This window comes from Strigops habroptila, chromosome 12, assembly GCF_004027225.2.
Source record: "Strigops habroptila isolate Jane chromosome 12, bStrHab1.2.pri, whole genome shotgun sequence".
Classification (NCBI taxonomy): Eukaryota; Metazoa; Chordata; class Aves; order Psittaciformes; family Psittacidae; genus Strigops; species Strigops habroptila.
This window is the reverse complement of record NC_044288.2, coordinates 22,500,819-22,515,705: the sequence shown is the minus strand read 5'-3', so window position 1 is coordinate 22,515,705 and position 14,887 is coordinate 22,500,819. Positions and strand designations below refer to the sequence as shown.

General features: G+C 44.5%; 1 protein-coding gene across 2 annotated transcripts in view; it reads left to right on the top strand.

Moving 5' to 3' along the window:
• The window catches only part of CTNNA1 (catenin alpha 1), a 125,647-nt gene that overhangs the window by 108,661 nt on the left and 2,099 nt on the right, over positions 1 to 14,887 (top strand). For both annotated transcript variants that reach the window (XM_030504960.2, XM_030504961.1), the window contains exons 13-17: positions 1,519 to 1,670; positions 4,520 to 4,630; positions 6,594 to 6,775; positions 7,536 to 7,641; positions 13,429 to 13,563. In XM_030504960.2, coding sequence (XP_030360820.1) covers positions 1,519 to 1,670; positions 4,520 to 4,630; positions 6,594 to 6,775; positions 7,536 to 7,641; positions 13,429 to 13,563 — 686 coding nt within the window. The remainder of the gene's footprint in view (positions 1 to 1,518; positions 1,671 to 4,519; positions 4,631 to 6,593; positions 6,776 to 7,535; positions 7,642 to 13,428; positions 13,564 to 14,887) is intronic.

The following is a 14,887-nucleotide window of genomic DNA, read 5'->3' as shown; positions in this document are numbered from 1 at the left end:
GTTAATTCCAAGATCCCTGAATTCATATTGCTTGCAAGTGCCTGGGCAACCAGATACTAAGGTACCTGTGAAATCTATTAAAGACTCCATTGACACACTATAATGAAAATTAGTGGGAGTTATTTGCAGAGCTGTTGCAAAATGAGAAATGTAATTTTGCTGTGTTGACTGGCTTAAAATTCAGCAGTGCACAAAGTCTCCCTGAGTGTGCTTGCTGTTCTTGAGCTGTAGAAAGCTAAAACACCAATAAATGAATCCTAAACAGTGAGCTAGGGCTTGAAAGTTGCACTGGACATCTTGCAGTATTGTACCAGGCTCCGTGAGTGTTCTGGATCCAGAAAGATTTATGCCACATGCATAGAATCCCAGACTGGTTTGGGTTGGAAGGGACCTTAAAGCTCATCCAGTTCCCACCCCTGCCACAGGCAGGGACACCTTCCACTAGAGCAGGTTGCTCCAAGCCCCTGTGTCCAACCTGGCCTTGAACACTGCCAGGGATGGGGCAGCCACAGCTTCTCTGGGAAAAGTCTGTGCCAGCGCCTCAGCACCCTCACAGGGAAGAGCTTCTGCCTCAGAGCTCATCTCCATCTCCCCTCTGGCAGGTTAAAGCCATTCCCCTTGTCCTGTCCCTACAGGCCCTTGTCCAAAGCCCCTCTCCAGGTTTCTTGTAGCCTCTTTAGGCACTGGAAGCTTCTCCAAGTTCTCCCCAGAGCCTTCTCCTCTCCAGGCTGAACAAGCCCAGCGCTCTCAGCCTGTCTCCAGAGCTGCTCCAGCCCTCTTCATCTACTGCATTGGCCCAGTAAAATAAATTTTGAGTCACTGTTTAGGGTAAATTTTGTGAAATACCTTTATGACAGTTAAAGAAGCATTGTAGGTTGTAGTTCACCACACCCAAGCAATAAATGAGGGTGTTTCCTGTGAACTAGCTGGTAACATCCACACAAGGGAAGGAATGATTCTGGTTACTTCAGTAAGTGCTGCACCAACTATTAGTGGTTGGCTTTGCTTTAATTACTTTGATGAAGAATCAAGGGTGACACTGAAGAAGCGAACAGACTGTAAATGGCTCTGTGATGTCCTTCCCAGGGTGCAGTGAGCCACTGCAGTACAGCAGGGCAACCTGCCCTCTTCCAGTCCCTTGTTAAACTTGAGCTTCATGATGGTAATGCTATTTTTTCCCCAAAAAAATTATGTACATCTGCAGGGAACATAAAACAAATGCTTAATATTTTATCTCATAGTTTCTAACCACTTCTCCGGATGTTTTCTTCTTGTCCACTAGAAGGTGGGGGTAAACTTTTCACTCTCTAAGGGGAAAAGACCAAACAGCAGCAGAGTAAACAGTGGGCCAAGACTCGAGCTGCAGTTTTGATGTCTTTCTGCAACAAATGCTTTGAATTCAAATAGAACTGCTTCAGAGCTTCCAGTGATAGTTAACAACGAGGCACATACCTCAAGTGTGTAGCATAAGGTGGCACTGGGGTGGGCACTGACTGCTCTTTGGTGTTCTTGATTCAGTTATGCCGCGGTTTACCGAGCAAGTAGAAGCTGCTGTGGAAGCCCTGAGTTCAGACCCTGCTCAGCCCATGGATGAGAACGAATTCATTGATGCCTCGCGGCTGGTGTACGATGGGATTCGAGACATCAGGAAAGCTGTCCTGATGATCCGGGTGAGCAGAACTTACTGGAACAGCTTTCTGTTTCTCCACTCGTTTCCGTGCCTTTCTTGAGCTGACAGGCATCAGTTCTGTTGAGAGCAGACAGCATGAAATTTGTGTTTAGCTCATATTAACATTCAGAGTCTTAAAAACTGCTAATCACTCTGTGGAGTGCTTCAGAAGTACGTTTTGATTCAAATTCATTAAACAGATCTGAGCATCAATGATAGCCAGAGTTGTGATGCTAAATACCCTTCACGCATCCTTTGTAATATCATGTTAATGTCTTGCTTGTTAATGTGCTGAAATCAGTGACCTTTGATTTAACAACAGCAAGTAGATTCATAACTATAGATGCTTTCTGATCGTTTGAGAGCTGAGAAATAAAACCCGATGGCTCTTTATTAAGTAAATTTTGAGAATTAATGCTAGTTAGTCATAAACGGGTTTAGATGAGTTCAGCCTCTAGTTCCTAGAGCGTGTAATTCGTTAATAGGCTAACCTCAGTAAACAGGGAGCAGTTCGTAGAGGCTTTGTCTCTCCTGTGCTGGCATGTTTCAGGTGTACTGAGTGTGACTTGGAAGTCCCAATTTCTGGTAGGTCAGGCAGCCTTAGACTGGTCGGAGGCATGCAGGGAAGAGGCAGAAGGGCTCCTGCAGTTGATTGAAGGGTTGCAGAAAAGAAAGTTCTGGTTGAGGCTGACCTATGGGCACATTTCTTGAATCTTAGCATGGTAAAAATGGTCAGGAGCCAGACACAGCAAAAACAAATGGAGGGGCCTTATGCCTTTTTCCTTTTTTCCCTTGTCCTCGTCTGACTCAAACAAATGCATTGCAGAGACACCATCTTCATCTTTCAGAATGGTAACCATGGCAGATGCATTTTGGTGATAAGTAAATTAAGGACAATACAGCCCCAGAATATACATGATTATAGTACCCACTGCAATAGTATCTTCCATGTTTCCTGCTTAGATCAAAGAATCAAATGAGAAATCCAAAGAAAAGCTGACAATTCCCCATATAATTTCTTTCAAAGTTAAGCTCGGGATTTATAGACAACCAACGTTAGATGAAGATATCAAGGCTTTCCTGCTATGCAGACAAACTAATTTGATTCACCACCCTGCTGAAGTCTTCATTATGCAGGACATGAAGGCAGGGCTGCCAGTTCCACATCGTGAGTAATTAGCTGAGGTGGTGATGCCAGGACTTGCCCCTCATGCCGCGTCTCTGATGTCAGGGTGCCGCAGCTTTGGTGCCGCGGCTTTAGTGCCGCTGCCAGTAGCTAACGGCAGCACGCTGGTGACACAGCGGTGACCTATAAAGAAGTTAAATTGCTAATGTTTGTTCTCCAAAAAGCTGTAAGGTGTAGGATGGATTTAGGATAAGAGAGCTATTCAAATGGAGATTCCAGGCCACCGCTTCTCCAGGGCTTTGTCTCAAACTGGCCCACAGGAGGAACCACGCTCGCAGGGGGATGCTGCTGAGCTCGCCTGCAGCAAATGAGCTGATGCACTTGAAACTTTGTCCAGTGGCACTTGTTCTTTACAGGAACCAGAAGGAAAAGTTGCTCAAACACCTAATTTTTGTGTTTATGCAGTGTATTCTCAGAACTAAAATCTATATCTGTAGGTTGTTGCTTTTTCCTCCCTGCTCCCCAGGCAATCCCTCATCTTCCCCAGAGGTGTTTTTGCCCTTGACAGCTTGAAAGGCAGGATTACACTTTGTATACCCCAGGTTTTTGGGGATTTAGGATGGTTGGGCAGAGAAGGGGGCTTGGGAATCATAAACAGGTTCTAAAGATGCAGCAGAACTGTCTTTTTTATATATATATTACTTCTTTAATATTGATACACTGAGCTATTAGTATATGTCCTTATGATGATTTTGCGGGCATCCTCTGTTCTTCAAGACATGGAGAGGAGATGGTGGCTGAAATATCCTGGATCCTGATTATCAGCATGCTCACCTTTGCTTTTTGGCAACTGTTTTGTGTATCTATCTTTATTTTAACTGTATCACAAGATGTCTGGGTTGGAAAACAAGTTTGTAAAATTCAAATGATAGGAAAGAAATCTGAAGAGCGGGGACTTTATTTGCATCTTATCTGTTAATCACGATGTATAGCATTTATCAGTGAAGGTCTTTGTTGACCCAGCTCTGTAAAACTGTCATGAAGTGCCACTCTAAGCAAAGATGTAGTATTTTGACAAATATGCTGTTTAAACTTGATATGCTTTATAAAAAGTTTGCCAGCTATAGAGTGGCAGTGGCAAAAATAAATCCCAGGCAAGCAGGAACTAGGTCAGATGTGTTTAGCCTACAGCGTAAAAGCTGGCCCTTACTAGCTAAAAATTTTCAGCTTTTCCTGGGGGATAAGAATAAATTTCGATACATTTTAGCTGTTGTTAATTTAGTCTGTGCTTTGATTCATAATTGTACTAAAGACGATGTTGGTGGGTTTGAACCAGGCCTTAGAGCTGTGTGTAATTTTAGCTTCAGCATCTCAAGTGAAGCTTTTACATTTAACCAAGTTGCAAAAATACTGTTCATTTGGCAAGAACTTTTTTCGTGTGTTTCAAACCCTGACTGCATTCGTGACCTGAAAGAGCTCAGGTGCTTAGTACCTGGCACGAAATTTGGGGCATCCCGATGTGTTTAACATGAGCACTCAAGCATATATACTCACACGTGAGTGCACTCTGGGCACAGTCCCTGTATTTATCTTTTTGTTGAAAACATGGACTAATTTTTACCTTCACTGATTTCCAATCTCTCTGCTTGAAAACAATATTCTTGTTGATTTTTTAGAGCCATGAATTCTACTGTTTGGCTCTGACTGAATTACTCTTTCCTCAGACTCCTGAAGAGCTGGATGATTCCGACTTTGAGACCGAGGACTTTGATGTCCGAAGCAGAACAAGTATTCAGACTGAAGATGATCAGCTCATTGCTGGACAAAGTGCAAGGGTAAGGAAGAAATCTGAGCATTCTAAAACAGTGACTTGCCTTCAAGAAACGGTTCAGTTTGCTTTGAAAATCCAGGTTAAATACTGGGGGGAGGAGGAGGTGAAAATGTTGGATCAGAAAACTGGAATTCTTTGTTTCCAGTTTTCTTCTAAAGAGGAGGTTAAGTGAAATGAAGCATGTGTTGGTCTGAGAGATGTGAGAAATGTCTGAGTGTTACTTTGGATGTCCTGAAAGATCAGAATCCTTTTAATACCGATGAACTGCTTGAGCGAGTCCAGAGGAGGCCCCGGAGCTGCTGCGAGGGCTGGAGCAGCTCTGCTCTGGAGCCAGGCTGAGAGAGCTGGGCTGGGGCAGCCTGGAGAAGAGAAGGCTCCTGAAGGGGAGACCTTAGAGCAGCTCCAGTGCCTAAAGGGGCTCCAGGAAACCTGGAGAGGGGCTTTGGACAAGGGCCTGTAGGGACAGGGCAAGGGGAATGGCTTTAACCTGCCAGAGGGGAGATTGAGATGAGCTCTTATGCAGAAGCTCTTCCCTGTGAGGGTGCTGAGGCGCTGGCACAGACTTTTCCCAGAGAAGCTGTGGCTGCCCCATCCCTGGCAGTGTTCAAGGCCAGGTTGGACACAGGGGCTTGGAGCAACCTGGTCTAGTGGAAGGTGTCCCTGCCCGTGGCAGGGGGTTGGAACTGGATGAGCTTTAAGCTCCCTTCCAACACAAACCAGGCTGGGATTCTGTAATTCTATGAAGTACTTTATATGTGGGCATCACAGATGTTGTAGGCACTGCCATTCAATTAGGTGAGTTTCTTCAGGGAGATAGGAGGCAAATCATTCCATTGTACTAATGTTATTTTCAGCTGTCAAATCTTAAGTTTGTGGAGAAGAAATTTTTACAAACTGGCTTCTCACACACATGTTGGTCACTGAGCATTGATCAAGACGTCATTGAGAGGAGCTCAAAAATGAAATCATTGAAATTAACTGCATTTCCTATGACTGTTAAAAATGAAAGCATTGATAGGCAATATATAATCATTAATAGCTGAAAACATAAGATCAGTACATTGAAGGAAAACCAGGCCATCCCTATTGTTTTTATTTGACATGTCCCCTTCTTTATCAATAACAATTTATGCTTTTGGGAAAGTGCCATGGAAGGTTTTCTGGGAAGGCTCTGCTAGCCTGAAACCAGGCATGGACTAGACCTTATTTATCAGCCTTCTGCCACATCAGCTTTGGAATTATACTGAGAGTATTTTTTATGCTCTCCTGCTTTGTACAAGCACTCTCTATTCCTGTATCCCTCTCCCCTCTTTTATTTAAATGCAGACATTTCTAATTTACCTTATAACACAACTGCTGCCAGAGGCTTTTTTGTACTGAAGACTCCTTTTCACCTGCTCCTGGAGGCATGAATGCTCCCAGTATTTATGAAGGCAAAGGCATTGAGTCTCATGCAGGCTGTAAACCTAGTCTGATAGGTTTTATTCAGGAGTAAGCACACACTCTTTATTTTCACTTACTCTTTCCTCAGTATGCATGTTCCAAAACGGTACATCTAGCTTTTTGCAGGGAAGAGACACCTAATATTTCTTCTGTGCATTGCAACACTGACAGATACCCAAGTGAAACTTCCTTTTAAAACTCTTAAATTTTATAGGAAAGGCAAGCCCCCCTCTTCATGCAGATTTTCTTTGAGGGATGATAATATGTGGCAAACTTGTTTGGAGTGTTACAGTTCTATCCTGCAAATGCCCATGTTTCAGGTGTCAGCTTGTCTCTCTGGGCACTGTTTCTTAAGAAAAAGCATAACCTTCGATTCAAAATGGAAGGAGATGGTTCTGTGAAGCCTCTAGGTAGAGGATTGCTATTAAAGTTTTATCCCCCATCCACATGACTTAAATTGGTTATTAGTGAAATGTTCCAAAAAGCCTTCTTCAATGGCAATGTGAGAAAACTCTCTCTTTCAGGCGATCATGGCTCAGCTCCCTCAAGAGCAAAAAGCGAAGATTGCTGAGCAAGTTGCAAGCTTCCAGGAAGAAAAGAGTAAATTGGATGCTGAAGTATCCAAATGGGATGACAGTGGTAATGACATAATTGTTCTGGCGAAACAAATGTGTATGATTATGATGGAAATGACAGACTTCACCAGGTGAGTGTTTTTCATTTGTGTGCACACCACCTTCTCTCAGAACTGCCTGGGATGCTGGTCTGTCAATGAAATATTTTGCAAGCACTCTTAAGAGTCTTACTTCTTATAATTTCCTTTAGATGTTACCCTATTAAAGCCTGTATTAACTCAGGAGATGCATTACTATGCAGTGACTGGGTGGTAATAACTGTTTAAATTGATCTATAGATGCACAGCAGTTATTGCCTGTCTGTCTGTCTTTCTTTCTTAAGGGTGATTCTTGTCCCAAGGAATATATATACATATATTTGCTCAGTTCTTTACAACATTAAATTCTATGGGCTCTCAATATTGCTGTACTGCGGAAATGGTTCCTGGTACAGTTATTTGCAAAAGAAAGAGAGGGTTTTTGATGCCTTTTGAAATTCATTTACCAGGTTTTATACAACGCTATTTTTTAAACTTGATGTTGCATTCGATGAAAATTGCAAATCTGTCTTCTAAAATGTTATCTCTTATCATCATTAGGGTGCTTAAAACAGTAAAATTTAAGATGTTTTTATTCCTGGGTTTAATCTAAATATGGGGAGGTGCTGGAAGGGGGAAATTGCCTTAAAAATGAAGGTGCTGTAATGATTACACCTGCCTAGTTCTGTGCAACCTTACTCATACAGTTTGGGTGAGGAATCACTTCCAATACTGTATGGAACAGAAGAGGCAATATATAGTTCACTCTTCCAGTTTTCTGGTGCTAGAAGGTAGACTCTGTTCTGTTTTGCAGAGGTAAAGGTCCACTGAAAAATACGTCAGATGTGATTAGTGCAGCCAAGAAGATTGCGGAGGCTGGGTCAAGGATGGACAAGCTGGGCCGGACTATTGCTGACCATGTAAGTCACAAACCATGTTCACATGCCTCCAGCACAAATGAGCAATAGGAGATCTTTAAGTACTGCAGACATGATGAACAGAAGAAAATGTGTTTAGCTTTGAGGGGTTGGGGCTTTTAAACTGATTTTCCAGATTTGCTGCTGGAAAATTCTAGCCTTTTCTTTCCTGCTGCTCTCCTGCCACCCTAAGCAGTGTAAGCAGCTAAATATGCCCAGCAGTAACACTAGCAGATCCTTGGCTTAAATCAAGCACCTACCATTTTAAGGTAGCAATATGCCAGCACTGCTTCATGTCACATAGTATCTAGGCCAGTTCTGTAACTGAACAGGACTGACACTGAATTCATGTCACTTCTGTCTTGCTCAGAATACACCCAAGACTTTCCAAAGCAGTGACAAGACCATGTAGGCAACACCATAATTACTGCACATGGCCTGTTGCACTGTTGCACAACCTTTCATATTATTTTGAGGCAGCTTTTTAATATTACCAATTTTCAAATGCCCCATAGACTGAATGGGGAGATTGTCAAAACTTGAGTGTTTTTTTTCATTGCCCAGTCAGAATTTGATGAAGACTTTGAGCAAGGCACGTAGTGACCCAGTATTTGCTATGCTGTCCCAGGCTGGTGTGTGTGTGCTGTGCTATATGTACAAAAGTATTTGAAATGAATTCCTGTAGGATTGAACAGGTATGGCCAGCTCAGGGGTTTTATGCAATGCACCTGCCTGTCCTGAGACACTTCAGAAACTGGGTTGGGCCAGGCAAAAGCATCTTTGGTCTCTGTCCACACCCAAATTGCAGAGAAACATCAGCATTAGTAATAATACTCTGCCTTCAAGAGGGACCCTGAAATGCAGGTAGGTGAAGCCTGAGATCATGGCCTAAACTTTGTTTAGTACAGCCATCACTTGCTTTTCAGTCCTTCTCTGAATCAGAATTCGTAAGGCAAGGTTTGAAGTGAAACTGTCACTTTGGAAGTAAATCTTTGTAATGCAGATCTCTCTTTAAATGCTGCATCCAGAGGATGTTGTCTTCACCCTTATTTATTAATGATGCAGTGAGAAATATTCAGTGGGGAGCGAATGTTGAAATGTGTTTTTTAAAATGGGTCTCCTTGCTCTAGAGCATTTTGACAACTGTATTTCTGGAAGAATCAGGTGTGTTGCTGCTGTAGGTAAATGAAGCAAGGAGCAGTTTGTGTTATAGAGCTCAGGGGACCTTGGGCTGAAGGTTTACAATGCCTTTTCCTTTTTTCTTTTTAATTCACATGTTTTATGCAAAGTTGGTGTCTGGTTTTCTACTCCAAGCCATTGCAAAATACAGAAGAAAACTAAATGGCTCCTTTTAGCCAAAGTAAGGTCCTTAAAAATGTAAAAGGTTAAGCACACATTGGAAGATAAATACAAGCAGGACTGTACAGTTAGTCATTCTGACAAGAATATAGCTTTTTTTCCCTTCTCCATACTCTACTAATATTTGGAGCTTGCATATTTCATTAGGTGTGCTTACATACTCTTTAGAAACTTGTTAATGTAGAACTGTCTGACAGTTGCAGGGGACATACAATGCAACCACTTCAGCAGAGCACTAATGCCTTCCTGTGCCTAATACAGGCTTTTAACAAATGGATGGGGTTTTATGTCCTATTTGCCACGCAACATCGGGTGAATCATGACCCCTCATGTTAGTGTGTCAGGAACTCCTAACTCCTGCCGTCAGGCACTTTTACAGCACATTTCCTTTGAAACTATAAAAGCTATTATCCAAGGTATTTCACGTCTGGTGAGAAGTGTCTAGCCATCAGCCGGCAGATTTTCCCAAAGGTATTCCATCTTTCACTCAAAGCAGCACTCTGCTTGTTTGGAGTGGGGGAACAGGAAGCGCTTCTGAGTACAACACACACGAAGATGATTTGCAGCAACATGATAATCCTCCGTAATATTTCTTTTTGCAATGTTGGGATACTTACAAAGCAAAAGAAAAAACTCTGTTGCATTTTCCTCTTTGATAGTGGTGGGAGGTTGAGATTACATCTGTATCTGATCATTACATTGAAAGAAGCTGGGGGCAAGCATAGGGATTGCCCCACTCCCCAGTAAAACGCTCCAGCAGCCTCTTGCTGTCAACTGGTCCTTGCACTGCAGAGGCTGGTCCAGGGATGTGCTCCCTGCCACTGCCTGTGCTTCCCCTACGTGCCTGCTTTCAGCCTCTCTAACCAGAGTACTGAGCGCAGCAGTGACATGGGGCTGGCCAGGGTATTTCAGTGTGAATTATTGTTTCAGCAGTGTTCATACCCTAAACAAGAGAGACAGTGGGAGGAAGGAAGGTGTCTGCAGTTGCTTCTTACACCTACCAGACATGTGGGGATGGGGGTTGTGTGCTTATCTTAATCAGCACACACCATGGGAGAGCTCTTCTGGCTTTCCCTGCCCCTTTTCCTTGAGAAAAGGGAGAAAAAGGTGATTCTGCTTCTCCGCAGGTTCAGTTGGGGCAGTAGGAAGCGAATGTGTGTGTGTTTGCTCTGTCTGGGACAGATCCTGGATTTGATGTGGAGCAACCAGCTTAGTTTTTCCCAACAACCACCACAGAGTTGTAGAATCATAGAATCACAGAATGGTTTGGGTTGGAAGGGAGCTTAAAGCTCATCCAGTTCCAACACCTTCCACTAGAGCAGGTTGCTCCAAGCCCCTGTGTCCAACCTGGCCTTGAACACTGCCAGGGATGGGGCAGCCACAGCTTCTCTGGGCACCCTGTGCCAGCGCCTCAGCACCCTCACAGGGAAGAGCTTCTGCCTCAGAGCTCATCTCAATCTCCCCTCTGGCAGCAGAGTCAGCATCTCATTTTGGTGGACTGGGGAGGTGGGGATGTCCCCAGTGCACATTTGTTTCTGAACACAGTGCAGCTATCTGCTGTGGCTGTGTTGTGGGAACCCTCCCCAGCTAGCTCGGCAGACAGGGGTTTTGTGTCTGTGGCTGTTGCAGGTTAATACAATAATGTAATCTTTCTTAATCAGTTTTGAAATTGTTGCCTTTAGGGTTTTTTAGGTTTTATCTGAGTGTTCCTGCATAGGAAAGGACAGGGCTTATACAGGCATCTGCAGTGCCTTTTGTTGATGTTCTTTTTTATCTTGTGTTACATCTCTATTTAAACATCATCTGTCTTTGGACTGAATTCTCTATTCTGCTTGTCGAAATAGCACACACAGGATAGGATGTGGTTTTCCAGCTCATGTCAAATTGATCTAGTACAGCCGAGTAATATTTCCTATTCCATCCTTCCCCTGCTAATATTTTGCTGTCTTCTTCAGCCACCAGGAAACATGCAGCAGCCTCTTTCCTTGAGAATGTCTTTCCTTAACTAGTTTCCATAAACTCTGAGCCTATAAAGCTCCTTGCATTGTTCAGGGTCCTTCTGACGTGCTGTATTGTGCATTTGTCAATGTTCCATTCAGTGTGCCGCTGTGCTGCCCGTTGGCTTTGTTAGATGAGCTGTTTGGGAGATGGAGAGCAGTTTCCCAAATGGTAATTTCAGCTTTTCATTAGCTCTTTGGCTGATGCTATTTGTGGACTTTCTCAAAAACATCTTGTACTGCTGACTAATATTGATTAGCTTAAAAAATGAACCTGCAAGCTTTTGCTGCTTTGTTTGTGGGTTTCACTTCACTGATGGAAGCAACGTGCCTACATAAGAGTTGCAGATACTTTGGGTGTTTCATTACATTCCTTGGAACTAAGGTGGTGATTTCAGTCCGTTTCTGGTTACACCGGGTCAGATGCCCACAAAGCCATCCAAATCTCCATAGCCTGTGTTACACAGCCTGGCATGCTTGTCCCAGCTTGCCAAAAATCCCATTGTAATGTATGTTCTCATATTGTCTGTGTGTGTGCTGCCTTGGATCACAGCTCGGCACCCTGCCATACAGGGCATCTCTGTATGCAACATATAGTACAGATCTTTTGCCTCTGCTGTGCTCAAGTACCACATTAGCTTAGAAAACCCACTTGGTCTGGCCCTGGATAGAACAAACATATTTACTGGCTACACTCGCCATCCTTTCAGAGTTAAATGTCTGTTTTGGCAAATGAGTTGTTGTGGGTAGCAAATGCTCCATGTGAATACTGTCAGCAGAGTGTCCTCACCTGCAGGCACCAGAACGTGACCATGGTGTCATAGAATCCCAGCCTAGTTTGTGTTGGAAGGGATCTTAAAGCTCCTCCAGCTCCAACCCCTGCCATGGGCAGGGACACCTTCCACTAGAGCAGGTTGCTCCAAGCCCCTGTGTCCAACCTGGCCTTGAACACTGCCAGGGATGGGGCAGCCACAGCTTCTCTGGGCACCCTGTGCCAGCGCCTCAGCACCCTCACAGGGAAGAGCTTCTGCCTCAGAGCTCATCTCCATCTCCCCTCTGGCAGGTTAAAGCCATTCCCCTTGTCCTGTCCCTACAGGCCCTTGTCCAAAGCCCCTCTCCAGGTTTCCTCGAGCCCCTTTAGGCCCTGGAGCTGCTCTAAGGTCTCCCTGGATTTCCCACATCTCTACTGCAATAGCTTCTGCCATCACAAATATATCCAGTCTGGTTTAAGAATCTGTCCTCCTGGGCACTGCCTGCAGCACCACCAGCAGTGGCTGGAGCTGGAGCCTGCCCGAGGGTTTACCCAGTCATGAGATGGTCAGTGCCCTGTACTGGGGCGCAGGCAGCTGTGGGTGCCCTGCTCATGCTGCATGCCCAGGGCAGGACCATGGCACATGTGCCCTTGGGTTTATTCATCAACAGCACCAAAGTCTGCTGGGCAAAGGGTTTGTGGAGTTCAGGGCGTGCCAGCAGCTTTATTCACTAATCTTCATACAGCCAGAGCGTGCCAGTAGGTCTGAGACAGCCCGTTATTCCTTGGAGGAGCGATTCTGGCCACCACGCTCACTGCCTTTTTAATGATACCACAGGACTGGCATGGGTAGTAAAAGGCTTCCCATGGCCTTTTTGTCTTATGCTTGCAGATCCTGGTTTGGACTGTTTGTGCCCCTCAGCAGGGCTCCTCTTGTTTTGAAATCCACTTTGAGCGTGGCTCATTAATCACCTCGTGCTCGGCTCTGCAAGCAGGGGATGGCCCTTCCCTTCTGCCTGAGAAGCAGCTCCCTGAACGGCATTTCAATCGCCGAGCTGAAACAGTTGCTTTTATCTTGCAGATGTGCGCCTCAGCAAGCACCTTAAAAATTTTATTTCATGCCTGGTGAGGAATCTCATTTCCACACTGCTGAGAAATTGGGAGCAGAAACGAGGAAAATACCTCCTCTGCCAATATAATTGAGTAACTGTCGAGTTGATAATTTCCGAGCTTAAAATACTGAAGATGGAGAATTGAGGCTGGGTTTGGTAAGATCTGCTGGTTGCAACTTGAGATGTTGATGTCAAATCACTGCTGTTGTGTCCTGGGACCTTTCGTGGTTACCAAACCTGCTCTGGAAAGCTTAGCTAGCCCTCCTCATCCTCCTCCTCTTGTTCCTCTTCCTCCTCACAGGGAGCTCAAGGGCAGCCGTGCAGCTGAAAGGAGCCCCAGAGATTTCGTGTTCTGATCGCCTGTGTTTATTGCTCCTGGTTTTTCATACGTATTTAGTGATGCCCATCTATTGCTCAGTTGTCTGTTGAAAACCAAGGCTCAGCAGAAAGGGGAATGATCTCTGGAGCACATTGACTATTACAGAACGGAGTTGTCTGGTTTCTCCCTAAATGATTTCTGTTCCAGTTTTCGGGATTGTAAAGTAAAACTTCACCTTGTTTTCTTCCCCAGTGCCCTGATTCTGCGTGCAAGCAGGACCTCCTGGCCTACCTGCAGCGCATCGCGCTGTACTGCCACCAGCTGAACATCTGCAGCAAAGTGAAGGCTGAAGTTCAGAACCTGGGAGGGGAGCTGGTTGTGTCTGGGGTATGTATGAACTATGACACAGCTTCCCAGAGTCGTTTAGGTTGGAAAAGACCTTTAAGAGCATTGAATCCAACTGTTAACTTTTATGCTAAACATTATATAGACAAGAGATTCTGGAGCATTCAGGCAAAGTTTTAATGTATGCAACAGCATTTGCCTGTGCTGCCTTGTTGTTCTTGGAGGAAACACTGTGTGAAAGGGGGGAAAATACAGACTTCACTTTTCATTACTCAACAGCGTTTGTAGACAGATTCACTTGACCTTTGTGTAATCTACTGTTTTTCCAGCCTGTTTTTCATTCTTAATGAGGTTAAATTAGCACAGCTAAACCTACTCCACATCTCTGCACAGCCTTGGAATGTGCTGGGGTCCTGCAATGCTCCAGAGATGTTAGTATTTCAAAATAGCTGTGTCCTGAGGAGTGCAGGGATTTTTAGTGGCTGCTCTGGTTGATGACAGCGAAAGCTGCCCCAGGCCAGCCTGCTTCCTCATTCTAGCCATTACTTAGCAAAGAATTTTTTCACTGTAGTTCATGAAATGCTTCCTCCTAAGAGGAATCTGTATGATGGATATTTGGGGGGAGGGAGGTGGAGCTAAATTCTTCATTTCTTCTGGCATATTCTTCCTTGCCCTGGACGGGTGTGTTTGGTCACTGGTGCTTTTGCCCATCCATGTCACAATGGAGGTAGGAGGTTTGAAGAAGGGACAGAAATGGATGATAGTCCAATATTGCTGTCTGAATCCTGAAAAACAAATGGAAGAAACCTTACAGCTTCTGCCATTTAAGTATTTCAAGTGCTTAAGCTTACTAGCACATCTTTTTGCCTGCAAACAAGCTAGAATTGCAGATTGTGTTGCTGTGTGTCTCTGGTGCGTGCTGATGTCCTGTTCGCTGGAAGGCTGAAGGCATCAGGCTGTCAAAGAAGTAGACGTGTCATTATGCAGTAATACGTACTCCAGGGTTTTACTGCAGTTACTCAGTGTCTTCAGAATTTGCATACCCTTCTGCCATGAATTAGTTGTATGAACAGGCTGGCATCTGTAGTGTCATCTCCGGGTTCTGTCTGTTCCCCGTGAGCCGGTCCACTGGGGCTAAATATTGCCAGCAGTAGTGTTCAACTTCTGTCAGATGATCAGATGAAGACCTCTGGCAGCCCAGGGACTTCACCTGTCTAAAAGAAAATTTCTTCTCACTGTTAACATCCTGCCCCATCCAGCTACCACAGAAACGTTGTGAAAGTAGAGCTTTACAAGGCAGCAAGAGAGTGCCCCCTAAGCAATCTGACAAGTCGTTTAGGGAAGTAGCTTCTTGCTTTCATTGCAT